The following is a 19,279-nucleotide window of genomic DNA, read 5'->3' as shown; positions in this document are numbered from 1 at the left end:
TTGTAATCAGTGTATTTTGTTCATGTAAATGTACCCCACTCCTGCAATAGCCCTGTACGGGGCTGCAGTATTTGAAAATAGAAATAAAAAAATGTCTGTTTCAGTGCCAGGCCTGCTCTTCTACGCGTGTGTCAAGCTTTAAGTATATTAAGTTTTATGATTTTTTTCCAGACTAATAAAGAATGAATTGTGAGTGTACGAGCAATCATGTCCACTGCCATTGTCCCCGTATTCTGCGCGTTTTAAACTAACCTTTTAAGCAAGAAGGTCTACCAACTATCCCAACTCGCCACTTCCAATTATCCCAACTCGCCACTTTGTAGCAATGGAGCACGGCACTGCGTACCTTCTGTGCCACGACGCCCGTGAGGAAGATGTCCTCCACGTAGAGGAAGGACGTCGCAAGTGCCTCGGCGAAGAGGGGCCGCACCGCGTCGCGCGACACCACGTAGCCGCTGCCGTGAATGTACGACGGCAGCCAGTCCGGCTCGTACACGGCGAGTGGCATGTATCACTTGGACCCGGCTCGTCGGACAGTCTTCCGACCCTGGGCGACGTAGCCGGCCAGGAAGGGCCTGGCGTCGGACCCAGCGAGGCCTAAGGGTCAGACATCGGTGATATCAACAACCGCGTCACGCGTGCGTCAGAACGAGTGCACGGAATGTGTGCAAGCTACTTCCATGGAACCATAAAAATATTACGAGACACGTTAAGCCAATGTAAACACCGGGAGCATTATTTGTTATTATTCATTACTCAAGAGTAGTAACTCTCACAAAATGAAATGCATTAAAGGCGGCGAAAAATCAACCTATTCGTCGGAGGGATCCCAACCAACATATGAGAAGTAAAGCTTCTGCAGTATAGGTAAGCACGTATGAAGTTGATCCTATATAGGTTAGAATAATAATGTTATCTGAAAATTTACGTCCCAAATTCACGATATGATTATTAGTGAAGTCGTATTGAAAGGCATATATATATATATATATATATATATATATATATATATATATATATATATATATATATATATATATATTTAATTATGTCCAGCCTCTCTTACGAAAGATATTTTGCCCTTGGACTCGCATAGAACTCAGAAGCACCACACCTTTCTACAACTGGACTCATTCGGACTCACCAAAGTATTACTTTCTTGGACTCCATATCGGGAAAAGGGGACTCCCGGCGGCTTCATCAGAGTCCGCGTGAGTCTTAGTGAGTCAACCTATGCGTCTGTCATTGTACAATTGGCTTCTCTGCACATGGTGTTAACGCTGTTTAACACCTGTAGGTCGCGTAATCAGTGCTGTACTTGTCGCCTTTTGATCTTGTACCTTCATGAATTATATCAGTAGTTGCAATGCAGTACGGGCATTTTTGTTACTAGATATAATTCACACGAGATCTCCTTACTAAGAATTCTCAGAAAAGCTTTCCGGGGATGGGAGAGACCCCGGAACACCCGCCCGATCCTGACTAACCCACGCCTCTCATCAATAAATATTGAGCTGGCGTATAAACGCTGGCGCTTTGGAGTATGTCTGAATTGGCTTAATTATAAGCGTGAGCCGATGCAACGCTGATATTAACACTGAATTTCAGTAATTGGAACCGTAATCGGCAAAATATAGAAACGCTCACTCAGACACACTCAAGACACACTCAAGCAATTAATTTTGCGCTTAGGGCTCACTCGGTCTCAGTCTGACTAAATATTTTTTCAACCAGAACCACTCGGACTCGCCAAAACCTTGCTCACCACGACCCACTCCGATGCAGCCTCACGGCTCTACCCAAGTATGGGTGAGTCTCGCTGAGTCGACTCACGAATGAGTTCGCCGACCTATGCTTACAACTCTTGATGAGAAAGGAAGAAAGGAATATGCAAAGATGTGCTTGGTGCCGCGTACCGTGCCACCGGGTTGGCCGACGAGAAAGAATACGTCGGTGCCCTTGTCGGCGGTGACGTCGCGACCCCACGTGACGCGTATCGCAGCTCGGCGGCGCTGCAGACGACGACGGCCAGGTATCGCGGACTGGCGACGCGCGGCAGCATGGGGAACCCGCGGGTGCCCACCAGGCGTGGTATGACGTCTCGCTGTTCAACGTGCCAGCCCATGTCGCTGACGCACACTCGCATGAAGGCGTAGTTGACAGCGAAGAAGGCCACCAGGGTCAAGGTTCCGAAGACCACGTACTTGAGGCGACGCACACTGAGCCTGCCTTTGCACACGGTGGACGGTGGACAGGCACGGCTGCGATCAGGCGATATCGATTGTGCGCTACTATCACTGCGGAATACCCCATTCATGTGAAAAAAAGAAGAGAGAAAAAAACCCGCCGTGCTATTAGGGTTTCGCATAACTCCCAGAGATCAAAATTAATACGCGGCTCCCCTCTATGGCTTGCGTCGTAATTATATTGATGCTGTGGCTCATAAAGCCGAAACTCCATAAGCGCGAAAATGCACGCGACAGCGACGAGCGACGCTATGAGTGACGAAACAGGGCGTTCGCGCGACGTGTCGCGTTCTCGTTTTCGCGCGATCGCTCGGTTCTCCAGATTTGGAAACCGTCGCTCATCGCCCGGAAGTGCTGGGCTCAAGCAGCCAATAGCGAAAAACCGGAGAAGACGAAAACTACATAGGTGCACGTGACCCTGCCCGAGTCACGTATGCGCAACAAGAAATAACGCAATGTTTATTACGCATGCGCATATAAAAAATGCTGCAAGGCAATAATAAACACTTTCCGTTCCAGTACACAACAATATATCTTATTTTTAAATTGGAAACCGCTCGCTACGCGGTTTTCTTGGTGCGAGTTGACGGCCTCATGCCAGCAACAGTGGAATTCGCTCGCCGAAGCCGTCGCGTGAATGAGGTTTGCCTGCGCTAGCGACTGATCGCGCGACGCCGATCTACGTCGCGTCGCTCGTCGCTGTCGCGTGCATTTTCGCGCTTATGGAGTTTGGGCTTAACATGGCTAACTCGACACTTAACTGCGAAGTTATATGGAAAGGACAAGCTTATATAAATGTATGTTCCATATATATATCTTACACACCTCAATATTGACATTGATAATAAAGGGCGTTCATTTTCAGTATGTTTTACTTGGCTGCGTTTCACGTCACCTCTATGTGATACCTACTGAGCACCATGTGCTCCGATTCTTTTCAAAATATTCCCCATGAAAGTGTGCTTGTGGAAAAAACTGTAAAGGAAACATTTGTGATTACACCCAACTGCTACTATCGTTAAAACCTGTATGCAGGTGCTGTAGAGGCAAGTTTCTCATGGCAACTGTAAAAGATTATATATACCACTTCTAGGCCATGTTGCATTGTTCTGGATGTTGTTGGTTTCTGCGCGAATTATAAATACACTACATACTTCCTGTCTTCGTGTCATCTTTTATTATGTTCGACTAACACTCAAGTGCCACCTTGTGGCCTCTATATTGTGTCATAAATACAATTTTATGTATGTAAGAAAGAACGTACACAACTACTAAGCGCTAACACGAAATATGGCTGCCAATGATTACACGGCCTATATCGTATGTTTAAAAGAACCGAAGGCATGCCGAGCAATAGGATATCCAATGTATTATGTGATGCGGTGTGCATTACGTTAGCAGGCACTGAAACTGGACCAGTAAAGATTTTGCAGTTGTTACACTCGAAGAAATGCGTCAAAGTTTGGCCAGCTAGTCAATCCTAATAAATTATCTATGCTCACCTGAAAATAACTGCTAGGATTCAAGACTTAAATTATACTGTGGTCACTGCATGTTCGCATGACGGGCATGCGGATCTTAAACTTTGAGTTCCAGCTTAGAAAAAGACCCGGTGCTCAGAGCCGTCAAAGGGGGGGAGGAGGTATTTTAAATGAAAAGTGAAAAGTGAGCCCCGTAACTGTCTCTCAGGGTGAGGACACCTCAACAGTAGCTCACGAGGGGCGCGGGGTGAGGAGGTAAGCAAATGATAGCATTAAAAGGTATAGAGATAGAGAGAAGAAAAGGAGAGAGGGAAGCGGTGGACCAGCGAATGACGGAAGTAAGGAGAAGATAGGAAAGATGGAGATGGTCGCAGGAGACCGAGGATGGGGCACCATTGGCGAGAACTTTTGTCGGCGTCAGGAGATGGCGTAGGGCGAGCCCAGTCGGCCAGAGCTACGCTGTCATCGTTGATCGGCGTCAGGAGATGAAGTAGGCCCAGCCCAGTCGGCCAGAGCTACGCGGTCATCGGAGATCGCGAGGACACAACTGGTCGGCACGAAATCCAGCGAGCGAATCCGAGCTGTTGAGATTTATTCCTCCATCCAGGTGGTCAAAGTATCTACTCCTCCATCCAGGTGGTCGAAGCCCTCCACTACGGCGTCTATCATAATGATGTGGTGCTTTTAGGACATTAAACCCCACATATCAATCAAATGTATGTCGCCATCCTCTGCATAGTACAAGCGCTTAATAGGTAATCACACATTCTACAAACAATATAATGACTCCTGTAGAAAACTCGCAGCCCGACCTGGCATGAACGCCTTATGGGGCGAAGCATGCATTCGCCCGGATGAGACATCTCGACTTTACATACCCCTTTAGAACGATTTCATTCCACACTTGTCGCGGTGCACTGTCATACGATATGCCTGCGAAAAACACGTACCATTGCGTAGGTTTGCAGAAGAAGCCGCCCCGCTCTTCTTGTTCACCTATTGCGCGTGGTATTCTCTGTTTCTTCTTTCTCCTTCACTGGATGAGTGCTCGGTTATAAGGCGGAAAGTGGAAGAATACGGTGATGATGATTAAGGATGTTGCCACGTAAGTTTTAAGGAAGTTTGTTGCAGTTCAGTCACATCAGGTGTTGCTTCTATAATTTCATTTTGTTAGTCTTTAGTCCCTTTTGTGTTTGTGTTCGGTACTTCATTTACTCTGCTGTGGTCAAGCCCCTTCGATGTTATAAGCCAAGTGGTTACAGCAACAAGAATCACCACTCTAGCGCACCGTACAAAATTATACCCAGTGACGATGAAAATTTCAACCCCGGTGTCTATCACTGGGCTAGTTTCTACGCTATATTAACGAATTTATCAATTATTTCTTACTTTTCTCACGAAATAGTGCACCCAACTCTTGCTTTTTTTTTTGTCTGTATCTAGTTGGACCTGTGGGGAGTAGTGGAGCTTGCCCAATTTCTGTTCTGTGACACACAAGCGCTGTACAGCTGTTTGCATGTTTGTAAACAGCGGTACAAGCGCCTTCGACATACTGAGACGCTTGTAGCGACGTCGGTCCGCGTAGGCTACGCCCAGCAAAAAGCTTGCCACCACCCATTATGATCACGCGACAACTGGCATTGCAGCTACGAAGCTTCCTCGGAGCACAGCACGTCGGAGGCTCGGAGGCAGCTTCGCAGCTGTTGTGCCAGTTTTAACGTGATGATAGAATGAGGTGGCGAGCTTTGGGCTGGGTGGAGCCTACGCGGACCGACGTCGCTACAAGCATCTCAGTATGTCGACGGCGCTTGTACCACTGTTTACAAATATTGAATAGGTTTATAGAAGTTTTTCTTTGTACATAGGACCAACAATATTGTTTTCTCCTAGATATATGTACAACTTTGCTCTTATATTGTAAAGAAAGATTGAGAAAGGAGCTGGACTTGCAATCATAGCAAACGAGTTTTATGTCGTGATAGCTGTAGAATGAGAACAAATAATTTAAGTAACTTAAAAGTTATCTTCCGCAAGTAGGTTTATTTAAGAGAGGAGCAATAAGCAGCGCGTGATATTTAGCAGTGCTACCCGCTAATATAGCAGCCTTTTTATCTAAACTAATATGGCAGTACATGAGGCGTACACTTGAAGTACGCCATAAAGGGACTACGAGCCTCGTAGTCCCTTCTTTTATTCACTTATTTAGGTTAACTATACAGTTACTGTATAGTTAACTTAGTTTAGTGAATGAGTTAAAAAAAAACCAACACGCATTTTCCCACGGAGGGAACTCGAGTAAACACGTTGCAGAGGCGGGGGGGAGGGTATCAAGTTAATGTTGCCTAATTGGGTATGGTTTGGGAATGCTTACCTGTTATTTCGTCTTTATCATTCTTATTTATTCAATGCAAGAGAAGCGTTGCCTTTAAAGAGTGGGGGGATGCTGATAAGCAATTCAGTGCCTACATATGGACCGGGCTCGAGATTACAAAAGCCGACATCACATCCTCGGCTGTGCGTTTTTTTTTTTGGGGGGGGGGGTCACGCGCACTAACAATAGCATAGAGAGGACAATGGCGGCGCCCAGATAGCCTTGAGTGAAAAGGCCAGTGAACGGTTGTGCAGCGCGAGCAGTCGGATTTTACAAGCAGACGCTGCGTCGGTTTGCGAGGTGAGATAGAGGGGGGGGGGGGGTGACATTTGGTACCAGACGCGAGCATGCGCAGTGGTAACGTGGACGGTGCCACCACCAGTGCCGAAGCGCGACATCGTGTGACTAAGAAATGCTCCGTATTAAAAACCAAATAAAAGAACATGCCCGCCTCACTGCCTCAACGTCGCCAGGACTGATCACACAGTGGAGGTGGTGCTGGTGAGTACTTTCTTGTGTGTGGTGATTTTTGGAAATTGAAGCAAGGACAATCAATCTTCGAACTCGTTTATTTCTGTCTCCCCAACCTTCTACCGAAACAACGCCCTCTTCGCCAGTCCCGACGCCTTCATATCTCACACGACTTGTTTCGTCGCATGTCTCAGACTTAGCTTCAGGCATCCCGGGTGTGCTGGTTGCTTGAACTTAAGAGGAGTGCGCTCAACCCACCGTGGGGGGATCGGCCAAGAATCCTGCAGCAGCGTCTTTTTGGAGGTTAAGAAAAAAAAAAAGGGGGGGGGGCTAAATTCTATATTTATGTGCACTTCATCACTTGTTTGGGTAATTTCACCACTCATATTACACTCGTCTTCGCAGTCGTGTTCACATTTTTTCGTTCTTTTCTTTATCACCGAAGCTCATCGGTTCCACCACGTGGTAGACATCGCACATCTCATGTATTCGTGTATAAAGATTATAATGTTTAACTTGCTAGTTTATATGCCCTTCTATTTGGTTTTTATATGATGCAGAGTAAATTCTTATGTATAAAGTGCAAAGTTGACGTTACTTCTTTTTCTCCGTATTGCCGATTGGTTAACGGGACGAGTATTCATGGCATTTGTGCGCAGCGCCCGCTTCCTACTGTCTCATAAACAAAGTGGCAGTATTGTAAATAAATCCCTTCGTGGGGTACTACTGCGGCGTGGCGTGGATGACTACAAACCTCCTGGTCCCCGATTCAAAAGACTTCCATAAATTTGTGTTTTGTAGAAGCTCCTCTCTCATACAGTTCGGTGCACTTGGCCTGTTTCTTACACCCAACGGTCGACTTTTTGTGATCGTTTTGGCGATCGTTGAACATTCAAGTGGTTCACTGGAGGCCAGTATTGGAGCTAGCAACAATGTTTTTCGCGCACACCCGCTAATCGAAAGCGCGAACGCCCCACACATTTCAACGTCCACTTTGCCTAGCTATGCTGTTAAAATGCCCGAATGAGCCACTAACGACACTTTACACACTCGTTTAATGCAACCCGTTGTTAATAAAAACTGTAACTGGTACAATAAAGAGCCATGCACCCGATCACAAATAGTGTTACTTTATGCAGAGAGGAAATCAAATCGGAAGTAGCAAAACGAGTAAAAGCTGAATAATTATTTTGCCATTTTTCTCGTCATACGTAGTAGAGAAAAAATCATCATCTTTACTGCATTCCGAGTCAGGAATCCTCAAACTGGTCGTAATGTTATGCCTTTGTTCTGTACCACTCCCCTCTGTAATGCCTCTGACCCTGAGGGGTATAATAAATAAATAAATTATTGGCACCTTATTACCAAAAGTGTCATATACGTCGAACTGTGCACTAGTCAGACTTGCAGTGAAACCTAACGCTGGGTGCTTACTACTTGCCAAGCTTGTAAGCCGCTGTGGCGATCTAGAGATTCTGGTTCCCAGCAGAGATCCCAGCAGCGGCGTCCGCATTTTCGATGGAGGCGAGAATACTGAGGGCCCATGTGCATAGATTTAGGCGAACGTTAAAGAACCTCAGGTGGTAGAAATTTTCAGAGCCCTCCAGTATGGTGTCTCATGATCATGTCACAGTTTCGGGACGTTCAACCCTAGCAGTTATTATTATTATTATTAAGCTGGTTACAGAAAGGCAAATGCGAAGGAGGAGCAAGAATTTACTTCTTGAAAGTGTTATTACGAAACTAGTAAAAATAATTAAAAACCTACAAAGATTAGAATTCACACCTGCTTATCGTGCACTCAAAGGTGTCTTGTGCAAACATTATTCTGTATGCTTTACTTTCTTCTTATTAAGGTGACCACGCTTTTGAGCACGCAAACCCATTTCATACTGCTAAAAAATTAAGGGACTACTTGGCGAATCTAACCAGTTTACTTTTTTTTGCTAAGATATATCGTGAACTGGAAGCACGGTAGTTTGAATTCGATTGAAGCGAAATGGTTGTGATTGGGAAAGCAAATTCACAAAGCTTCGCATTGACGTGAAGAAAGAAAACATATAATTTGTACAGGGATGAGAAGAATATATATAATAAGGAAAATAAAGCCAGAACATGGACATGTAATACAGTGGTTGCTCGTAATCATGTCAATGCGAATTCCCCGCTCTGGCTAACTAACTTGAATCTATAGCACGTTTCATTTATCGCTCTGGTTCGGGGGATTAAATTACTCTCTTAGATTTCACTACAACAAAGGGCGGCCTTGAGCAAGTCATACCGTAGGAAAAAAATACAAAACAAAACCAGAGACGCAGTATGCTATTTTAAATGGTCAAACATACTTGACTTCGAGACATTAGCTCGACGCACAAAGGAAGCCTATCACAGTTGTTGTCTCCTACCTGATCTGAGTGGTTAAACGGCCGCGAACCACCCGCTTCTAAGGCACCGCACTGCTAAGCTCGAAGACGCTGGCTCGATTCCCTCCTAAGACGACCGTATTTAGATGGGGCTGAAACGACAGGGCACCCATCTACTTGGATAGAACGTGCAGGTTTATATAAAGCCAGGTAGTCGAAATTAATCCGGAGTCACCCATGTCGGCGCCTCAAACTCATGCCATCGTTTTGTGGCCTGAATGAAACGCCAGCAATTATTAATAAAAGGACTGTGAACTAATGTTCTGCAATACAGCCTTGTTTGCATGCAAAACTGGAGTAATAGTGGTAGCCGCAAGTTAACAAGAGGTTGAAATGAGAACAGCAACGTCTTGTTCACGCTACAATGCCGCACCTTAAAATTTGGCAAATTGCCCGACTCATGAAAACCAACGATACGAGCGTAATGGCTCAAGACGGTCAACAAGCGACTGAAATCTTGTCGCATTTCAACGAAAAAGAAAGGAAAAAATTCATATATCAGCGTCCAATAAATGTGTAGCCGTTACGGCCCTCCACAGACACGCAGTGAAAACCGTCATTTATCGTCGATCCATGTTCTAATATAATCCATCACCACGGCGGCAGCGATGTACACTGTAAGCAAAAACTATCTGAGTTTGGGGTTTTTGCGGCTCATGACCTCTGAAAACTCTCTCGGGTTTAAAATTACTATCTCGTGTAGGAGTAAAAGATGGTACATGACATAGTTTTACCACCACCTTTCAGGCAAGTAGTAAAAGGATGTCAAAATCCAGTTTTACCACGTAGGGAGTTTTCTATCACGTGATTTTTAACCTGCGTTTCAGAGTTTATTACCACGTGACGGCAAGGTGCAGCTGCTTCGGTGGCTTTTGCCCCAAGCCCCCCATTGTGACGCTCTCAGTGAATCATGAAGGTATGCGAGGACCACTGATCTTTTTTTTTTTTGGTATTGCCGTGCCTCAGGACTGACCTCGAGTCAACGCACTTTCACTGGAACAGGGGGCAGCATAGGCACAACAAGCGAGAACAGCATTCTGTGGGCGAAAAAGAAAAAAAGACGGGGGGGGGGGGGGGGAGAGCTCAAAAGAAGGAAAAAAAGAAAGGAAACCTGCTGTGGAAAGTTGTCCTGCATATTTTCGCAAAGTGTTGCCTTTTGCTCGGCGGTGGCCTTGGAGACAGACGGTGCAAGAAGCTCGGTATCTGTGTGTCTCGTTGGGCTGATGAATCTCACGTGTTTCCTACATCATCGAGCGATTGTGTGCTTCCGAGCGCCTCCAAACCTGCACGTCGCGGATATCTCGCTTCCGAGCCGAATCGCGAAGATCTGCCAGTGGTAACAAAATCAATCTGGTGTCATCATCCGTGCTTGCTTACTGGAGAAGCAATAAGCAAAATGCTTCACTCTGAGGTCGGCACCGAGGCGCGGCCGCCAGTGACCAGTGGGAGTGTGTCGCCAGGGCAGGTGAAAAAAGCATCGCATATATCTTGTTCCACAGTAGGCGATGTCTGCATGAGTAAAGTGCTGCCCGAATCGCCCATCTCATGCACCAACTGTTCTCAAACATGTAGCGCGAAGCGGATACGAGGCAGACGGAACCAAGAAGCCGCTGCCGGAGAGTGCGAAGAAAACCCGGACGGTGATCTTTCGTTGGAAGTATGCATACACCGTCCCGTCCCCGTAAGATAGCGGTCACGTGTTCATTTGTGTCTGAAATGACGACAAAATTCGCACAGAATATGTGTTATGTGATCGCCAGCTGTGTTTCATTGGATAGTCGTGCTTCTCGAAAAGGCCTAGTACGTCGTCGGTAAGAAGCTTGTGTGCAGGCGTGCACCGCTCCTCTACGCCCGTTGTGATGAATACGTGCTGCTACTGCGTTTGTGCACCGTCGCTCAATGAAAATCATTGAGGTACCATGGTTTGTGCGTACTTAGATATATTTTATGGACTTGTGCATCAGCAGTGCTAACACGCGTGGGGCCATGAGCCCGGTGTGCCAAGTAATAATTGGATACTCGAAAAGGTGAAATCGGGTAGATTTACTATAAAAGGTCGATGTGAAATTTAGTGCCCTGCAGCCCACCTTAAGTTTACGCTTCCATCTTCAACCGTTCTTGTTAATCAATGCAAAAAAGAGCTCTCCTACCGGTACTACAGGGCTGGTCAAAAAGTCGTGCCTATATACACCGGATTGTCAAAGTGTATAGTTGAGCAACGCGTGCAGTCTGTTCGAGTGGTGTATTATTCTGCATTTGTTGTGTGTGTGCGTGTTTGGCTGTATGTGAATCTATGTGTCACCAATTCTGCCGTTTAATAAATTCAATCAATTCTGCTATTTAATAAATTTGCCGACTCTGGGCGAATGCACCCCTCAATTTTTATTTTTTACCACTGGAAATCACTCCCAGAAATCACCTCAAAAACCTTGTGAAGGCAGTAAAAATTTACTCTCTCCATACTCGCTCAAGACCTCACTGGGGTAAATAATTACTACTCTCCCTACGTTCAAAAACTCAGTTAGCACGAGAGTAAATTTTTACCTCGATAGTAGGTGGTAAAAAAAACCAAGGAAAGGTAGTGCGCTAGAGGACAAATGGTTTACCCAGTTTTTGAGGTTATTTCAGGTCATTTTCGTTTAGTGTGTAGCGCTGGCAGGGCCCGTCAGCAGTGTAGGCGGTCGGTGTCGTTGAGCGGAACGCAGCCGCCGACCACGTGACTGCGCGCGAGCATCCACGTGATGCGCAGGGTGTCTGGCTTGGCGACGGTGGCGGCCAGCAGCCCACGGTAAGCGCACGGGTCCGTAAACTCGACGCAGCAGACGAAGCAGGGCGAGAGGAACAACCGCACGTTCAACTTGGACACCACGATTTCTGCGAAGAAGACGTTCTCGTAGTGAAGGGCGGGTGTCTCCAGCGCTTTGCGAAGCATTAGACCCACGATAGCCCCCGACATCACGTATGTCGCGCCGGACAAGTCGGTGGACACCGAGGTAGAACCGGCTGGTATTCCGTACCTGTAAAAACGCAGGATTGGGTCATTGCGAACCCACGGCACGGAAGCGTTATCTTTCTTTAATTTTCCTGTATATAGTCGCCAACAGAACAAAGCGAATGGATCGAAGGGATATTTTTAATGCACAACCATATAGGTCAAAAGGCAAAGAAATCAACAAAAACATAGACGCTGGACAAAAACCAAGAAGCTGGCTGAGGAACAGAAGAACGGATGGAGAGCACAAAAGAACGCAAAAGTGTTCGAACGCCCATTACTTGGTTGCCTCCCTCTATAATAGCGATTTTTAAAATAGTGTACGCAAAGCTTTGCGTTAGCGCTTGTCACTAGACACTTTTAGTTGGGCGTAAGTAACGAGCCCACGTACGCTGCACTGCTACGGCAGAGAACTGCACACGTGCAGTACGTAACGTACCTGTTTCAGAGATGCGCGCTTACGACCGAGAAAAAAAGGCTTCGTACGTAACGCAACACATACTACGTTACGTTATCGCGAGACCTCGAAGAAACCAGAACGAGAGTATATGGTGACACCGGTGACGTTCGACGCAGACAGCAACAGCAGACCTGATTCAAGGCATGTGTATACTTCACAATGAAAGGTGATGTTTTCATGGCCGACAAGGTAAATTCAAGCGGTGCGTTCCAGCATCTTGATGGTTCAGAACAAATTGCCTGGCGTCTCACGAAAATTCTCAAGAATCGCCTTTGATAGGCTGTGTGCTGGAACGCGTCTTTTTCTGCCAGGCCTCTCTGAGAATGAAACCGTAAATAAAACGGCAGATCTGTACGTACTTTTATTCATGGTGCTACGTTACACGCTTGGATCATTGTGCGAGATTTCATGTCTTTAATGTGCTGGTAGAACATCGTAAGGTTATGAATATTTTTCGCGTAGATCACAAAGGCCTGGGACCTAGCATGCTTCTAGCGGGGGTGGCGCTGATAAGCATTCCTAACACTTGCATTTCGAATACGACTCATCTAGTTGAGTGGAACACATCAAGGTACTAAAGGTGTCGTTGCACGCTTCACTTGCAGCGTGCGCCACCTCATTTTCTCAGCATACGCCACTTCCCGTATGCCCAACTGAATGTGTCTTTACTACGCATGTGTCATGAGCTATATATCCTCTTGCAGTTCCCCGTTAAGTGACGGAAGCAGAGGTCAGCCACAACGAACGCTATCTTTGCGCATATAGGCTGTTCCAAAAGTATACCTAATATTACTCTCTGATGCCTCTTACATATGTTGCCACCACGCTACCTTTGGCAATTCCAATCGATAGGCTTGCTTTCGGGCCGCTTGCCGAGTAGGAAACCGGCGCTGTCTCTGCGGCGCGTGCTGTTCTCGAAGGCTGCCTTCTTGGACTCCAGCAGTGCGATCAGGCGCGGCAGGTCCATGTACGTGTCGTCGTCCGCCTTCAGGATGAAGCTCACGCGCAAACAGAAAGTGTGGGCCCACTGGAGCAGGAGCAGGGACTTGAGCGTCTGGTTCTTACTGGTGTCTTCGAAGATGGCACGGATCAGGTCGTCGAACACCGAGCTTTCGGGAAGAATGGAAGAGTCGTCGCTCGACTCCCAGCCGCCGCACCGGCGTTCAGTTTGTTTATTTTCATTTCATACATTCATTGAAAGCCTTTCCCATGCGAATATAGCACGTGTGGAAGTGATACTCATTAATACAATGCAAAGTACAATCTGCAAAGATGAAAAGGCATTCAACAAAGAAAAACGCACTTATAAAAGCTTGGAAAATTCGATCTGTTGGCAGAATACCAAGCATCAGAAAGGTACAAAACATCGGCTTTATTAAAACAGGCAATACATCCTTACTGCTTGGTCCTACGAAGGGAGAGGGGGGGCATTCAACCATACTTTATGCATGTTCGTGCATGCGTTTGTATGAGCGTGTGTTTGTATGTGAAAGGAGTGGGGGGGGGCGTTCAGCATCACCACTCCAACCCCCCTTGGCTACGACCCTGATTATCAATACTTTGAAGGTATCCATTCAGCGTAAAAGGTACTTAAGCCAACGAGAGTATTCTAATCTTTTCGAATGCGTAAAAAACTTAACCTAATGCAGACATTTCTTAGAACCACCAATGGAATAAATTTGCTGTAGTGATGTCTGGATCAATCATTGGTTTTGATATTTCTGGTTTAGTGAGCAAGATGGCAACGGGTATTTTCCCTGCAGTGTATAATGCCATTATAGTCTCTTGTACGTACCCTTCTTTTGCTTGAGAAATGAGCGATAGCAGGAGAGGCCCATGTCACATCGAGTGAATATGCCACAACACGCCGACATCGCCTGGTAGAGAAATCACGAGCTTGAGACGACAACTTCAATGATAGCAGAAATGAGCTAAATGAACGCGCCCACAATATCAACGTTTGTCCACACCTCTTCGTCAGGCCAAGCTCTTTGTATGTGCTTTTGAAAGTGGCGCATACAATTTCCTTACGTTGTAGCACGCCCCAGTCAGGTCAGAAAGCGGACACATATTCTTACCCTGATACTACCGTGCTTTGCACAAAAATAAACTTCACTTCACTTCAAAGATGGTGCTGTCAATTCACTGACGAAAAATTGAAGGGTTTGGTACTAAGACTGTTGTCTCCGTTATCTAGCCTACGTGATGCACGACCGCTTTTTGTCATGCAATGTTTCAACGCTGAATCACGTGTCATTTTTTCACTTCTGCTGCGTCATGTACATAGGCTACCTCGCGCTTCGTCAGTGTCACAGGCAATAAGAATTTAAACTCTTGTGCAAGGGTTTTCACATAGGTGGAACATTACCAACACGTCACAGGCTTCGCAACCCCTAGCTAACGCGACGCCCCTGTCACTCTCGTGTGTGAGTATCGCGCCGGTAACGCGCCATAGAATATTTGCGATGACAGGAAACCAGGAGGCCGCTCTGTGAATAATTAAGGGCATAGGTGTGCTCAAGATGTACCCAATAAGAAGGGGGGGTGCAAATTTTATCGTAGCTCCCCCCATGCATCATATAGTTCAAAAGACAATATGCGTAGCATAGGATATAAAGAAGAAAATAAAGAAGCAATGAAGTCCATACCATAGTGGCCTACCTTTAGTATCCCTGGTTTTCCATCGGGAGTCAAGGCGACAAATAAAATGTCCTTGGCGGGCCACATCAGGGGCCTTCAGACAGCATTATCGTCCATAACCTGCCTGGCTATAATACCGTTCAAAACATTTAGCATGATTTCATTGTACCTTTCCTCAATAGGACCCGCCATTTTCTTGAAATGATGGGAGTAACTTTAAATAGGCATGACACTGTCCCTCCTCATTCAGTCAAGGGGGTCCCCCTTATCCCCGTCGCCCCCCACGAGCACACAGGGGCAATGCCACCAAGTGGCATGTTTCATCGGAAGTTTGGTCAGTTGTGTACCTCAGTGAAAGCCTATTTTCATTCGCGGGCAGGCATTCATTGAATAAGTTTTTACTTCAATATTGCCATCACCTGCTCTACTGCGCCAAATTGCCCTTACGCGACAGTACACAAAACTACACAACACAGTAGTTGCAAGCAAAGAGCTGGTGGTCGACCGGCCACTCTCAATAGCACCTGCAACAAACGACGGCTGTGTGCTCCTAATGGACTGACAGTGGCGATGAATACACATTGAACTGCAGTTTATGATGTCCACCTTTTACGACCTCGGACCGCGCTCCTTCTTTCAGTGGCGTCCTGGGCGTGCCAGCCGAGTAGGAAGTAGATGGCGCTGTATCCCCGCCGGGCATTGCGGGCCCACGAGTCACGTATGGCTTGGCCCTCGGAATCATGGTTGGGCGCCGAGCTCACCACCACGGCCAGAAAGCTCGGGCATAATGCACCAGGCAACGTCCCGAAGGCACTTCCACTGGCCGATGCCAGGAGCATCAGGTTAGTTGCTGCAGCTGTTACTGCCGCTGGCGGCAGCTGCGATCAGTTCGTGTCCACGTTATCCCTGCCAGCGCTCGTCGAAACATATCACCTCTCCATCCTTGCGTATTTGTCCACTAGGCATTTGTACTTTAGAGCACTGCCCCTCTAGACCACCATGGCAAGTGGGGCTTGTGAACATTCAAAGTGAGTCAGAGTCTGCCCGTTCAGCCTAAAGAAGCCAATAGACAAAGAAGGAAGGAACACGAGACACAAAGCTAATAGACAATGACGCTAAGTATAAGGAGTGGCATGGGGGCAAAATAGTTACATAGCTTTAGATGCCTCATCAAACGCGAAAATTGGCTCTCAACGTCGGCGGCTACGCTAGTGATGCAAGACATCATCAACAAGTGATGCAGCCACCACACGAGCTGATAACGACCCAGAGCTCTCAAAAGTGACATCACATGCCTAACGCCACATGATGACGTCAGTACGTGATATCGCCGTTAAGTCAGAGGTTGCCCAATCACGGAGGCAATGCAGAATCAGGGGACGTGCAGAAAGCTTGCGGTGCCACCGATCCTGGAGGAAGTGCAAAGCTATGTTAGGTGCAGAAAGACTTTGGTATAGAGAACGGGGTAGGATATTCACATCTATAGGGCACCTCGATGGCAGCTTCAACCGCATGCAATCACAAAACCTGTGATTGGAAAATGCAAATCACAAAACAAGACACCAAATTGGCTAAGTGGGTATCGGTCCGTATTTCTATGTAACAGCGTACAACGAAACGAGTACATTGATAGCAGAAGAAAGGACGCGCGCTACAAGCTCTCATGTGCGTCAATTATCTTATTTATTTATTTTTATTTATTTATTTATTTACTTATTGATACTGTTAACCAAAGCCCGTTACAGGTTGGGGTAAAGAAATATACTTCACTTGTTGACACAAGTACTACAATAAGAAATCAAGAAAGACAACACAACAGGCAGTGTTTAACAGAGGACCAATCCAAAAGGTGAGTTAATGAAGGTTCTTCTGTCAGTCACCTCGTTTTCCTGTGCGCTGTCACATTGAAATGGCACCGTAATAATGGGCACGATTATGTATAGTTCATAAAAACTCTTTGAAAATGCGGCTCCAGTCCTTCCATCGAATTATGATTTCTGTACGAAGTGTTCCCGTACAGACATATAAGCGGTTGACACTGTATACAGTTAAAAGGCAAGCGCAAATTTTAAAAACTGTTTTTCGAAGAGTCATAAACTCACCATGAAGCGCTGTGTATTTGTGTTTCATGTATGTGACTATGAAATTTATCTTGGGCTCTGCTTCCCCAATCCTAAATTCGACACTTCGAATGATTTTTTCAATTTAATAATGCTGACAGGATGTGCAGAATTGTGTCTCTCAGCGGAAAATTCAGAGCTAATGATTAGGATGTTGGAAAGTCAACAGTAGCTAAGCTTGTATAATATGATTGATTAAAACAATGTCAACCATACACTGAACTAATTTTTCAAATGCCGTGCAGAGTGACTCGATATATGCACTGCCCAATAGCACAACCACCTGTTAGTAAACCATACTACTGCGCCCGCGTAACATTTCATTGAATTTCGCGTGGCGTATTTAGTATATGCAGTGGAAGCTTTTGTTTGTTTCGAACACCAACCTTTAGATTCTTCTGTGTCATGTACTCTTGGTTCGTCGCTCGCAATTAAAGCATCTCTCATTCGTTGACCGCTACGGCATTATGCACCTCACAGCAACTTTCTAAAAAAATTTTTTAAAAGAGCGCCTTAAACAGCCTTTTAAAATATTAAGAACAAGTGGGTTATTTTTTCTTGACATGTCCTGTTATTCCGGAATAGTCAGGGCAGCCAGTAGTCTGTTCACGTGTGCACTGTCATGAGGGAAAAGGCTCTCTGTTGGTCGATATATGAAGGGTAGGAGTTTTGAGTTGCCACTACTACCCTGCCTTGACGTGCAGTAGCACGCCTGTTCTGACTTACTTCGCATTACCATCATGCAAGATCAACTGATTTCATTTCCTTTTGAGTGTTTTTGTGTGGAGATAGCCGTAAACAGCGAAATCATGATATCCTCAACAATTAGTGTTGAGATTCTACCGCTGTATATGAAGCAATAAAATTTTCGAAGAAGACAGTGCCTGCTGAAAGAGTGAGCAACACGAGAAACAAACACTCTTGTATTAGACTTCGGAGAAGTCTAGGGGCTCCTTAAGCTCGCTATCCTTAAGCTTGATTTTCGGGGCCGTATTATTCTGCCAAAACAATGTTGGAGATTATAAGCCATGTTACACTGAGCATGATGCATTTAAGCTTTGTAGACGATATCTTCCGAGATCCGGGCACTGTTTAGCTGAAAAATACAAGCTAAGCCACTCGCCGGGGATGACCACCACGGCGCGTTAGTGACTAAGAAGAATGTATATGGGAACACTGCATATAAGAAAGGTATATTACACATATCATTGATGTTTTTGGGAATTTGTTGTGTGGATGGCATTCTAATGAATTTGTTTTAGCTGCGTTCTTCCAATGATAAAGCTAGGTGATTCCTCAACTAGATGACTATATGATTATTGCAAATGTAATATGCTTCATTGTACACTAACAAAAAATGTACAAACGTCTATATGTACTAAAGGTTCACTTGGCTCTACTATGCATTGAATTTAGGAGCATATATTGCAGCAGCAGACTCATTTTGGGCAGAGAGGTAGAACTCATGCTGTGATCTGGGCTACAAATTTTAGAAGTAAAGATATGTTCAGCGAATATGACAACGAAGTAAACAATCTCAAACATTCACAAGGTGTGCATCTTGTGGGGGTGCTGATACCCCCTGTAAGGTTGTTTGCTCTACGTGGCGCACGTATTTCGCCCAAAAGCCGCATTAGGTGACAACCACCAGGCGATAGGTGGCGTTGTGTTCGCGAGAGTTGGCAACTACTATCGTCATCATCATCATGGTGTAGCGTCGGCGGTGACCCCTGGTGGAAAGCAACCCTTGGTGGCGGGCGAGAGTTGAGCGAGTATCTTCTGCGCGTGGCGACTGCCGCGAACGGTTGTCTCTAGCGTGGCTCCTTGGCGCGTGGCACCGCGGGCCACGCGTCGGGGCCCCTCGGGGTAAGTCAAGCGTTGGCGACGCCGCCTTGGGTGTGTTAATGTGTTTGGCATGTTATTGTATGGGCAAGGTTCCTTTTGGCGTTGCATAAATCTGTTGCCAGACTTTGGGGTGGTTGTTGCCAGACTGCCGCTAAATTTGGCTGAAAAGTTTTCTCCTGTAGTTGTGGCTTCTCCGTAAGTGTTTGGTGCTATGCGTGGTGCATTTTTTG

At 46.1% G+C, this 19,279-nt stretch overlaps 2 protein-coding genes across 2 annotated transcripts; both read right to left on the bottom strand.

Annotated features, from left to right (window-relative positions):
- Positions 1 to 299: 299 nt before the first annotated feature.
- On the bottom strand, positions 300 to 2,317 carry LOC142775299 (uncharacterized). The gene is made up of 2 exons (XM_075876642.1): positions 1,917 to 2,317; positions 300 to 597 (listed from the first exon to the last, which is right to left on the bottom strand). Exons 1-2 carry the CDS (start codon positions 2,315 to 2,317, stop codon positions 300 to 302), a joined length of 699 nt encoding a protein of 232 aa, XP_075732757.1.
- A 9,340-nt stretch (positions 2,318 to 11,657) lies between these two features.
- On the bottom strand, positions 11,658 to 15,276 carry LOC142775298 (beta-1,3-galactosyltransferase 1-like). The gene is made up of 3 exons (XM_075876641.1): positions 15,254 to 15,276; positions 13,275 to 13,553; positions 11,658 to 12,009 (listed from the first exon to the last, which is right to left on the bottom strand). The coding sequence occupies exons 1-3, from the start codon at positions 15,274 to 15,276 to the stop codon at positions 11,658 to 11,660; spliced, it is 654 nt and encodes a 217-aa protein (XP_075732756.1).
- Positions 15,277 to 19,279: the final 4,003 nt, after the last annotated feature.

The sequence above is a fragment of the Rhipicephalus microplus genome, chromosome X (genome assembly GCF_043290135.1).
Source record: "Rhipicephalus microplus isolate Deutch F79 chromosome X, USDA_Rmic, whole genome shotgun sequence".
NCBI classification, from domain to species: domain Eukaryota; kingdom Metazoa; phylum Arthropoda; class Arachnida; order Ixodida; family Ixodidae; genus Rhipicephalus; species Rhipicephalus microplus.
This window is presented reverse-complemented; position numbering and strand designations above follow the sequence as displayed.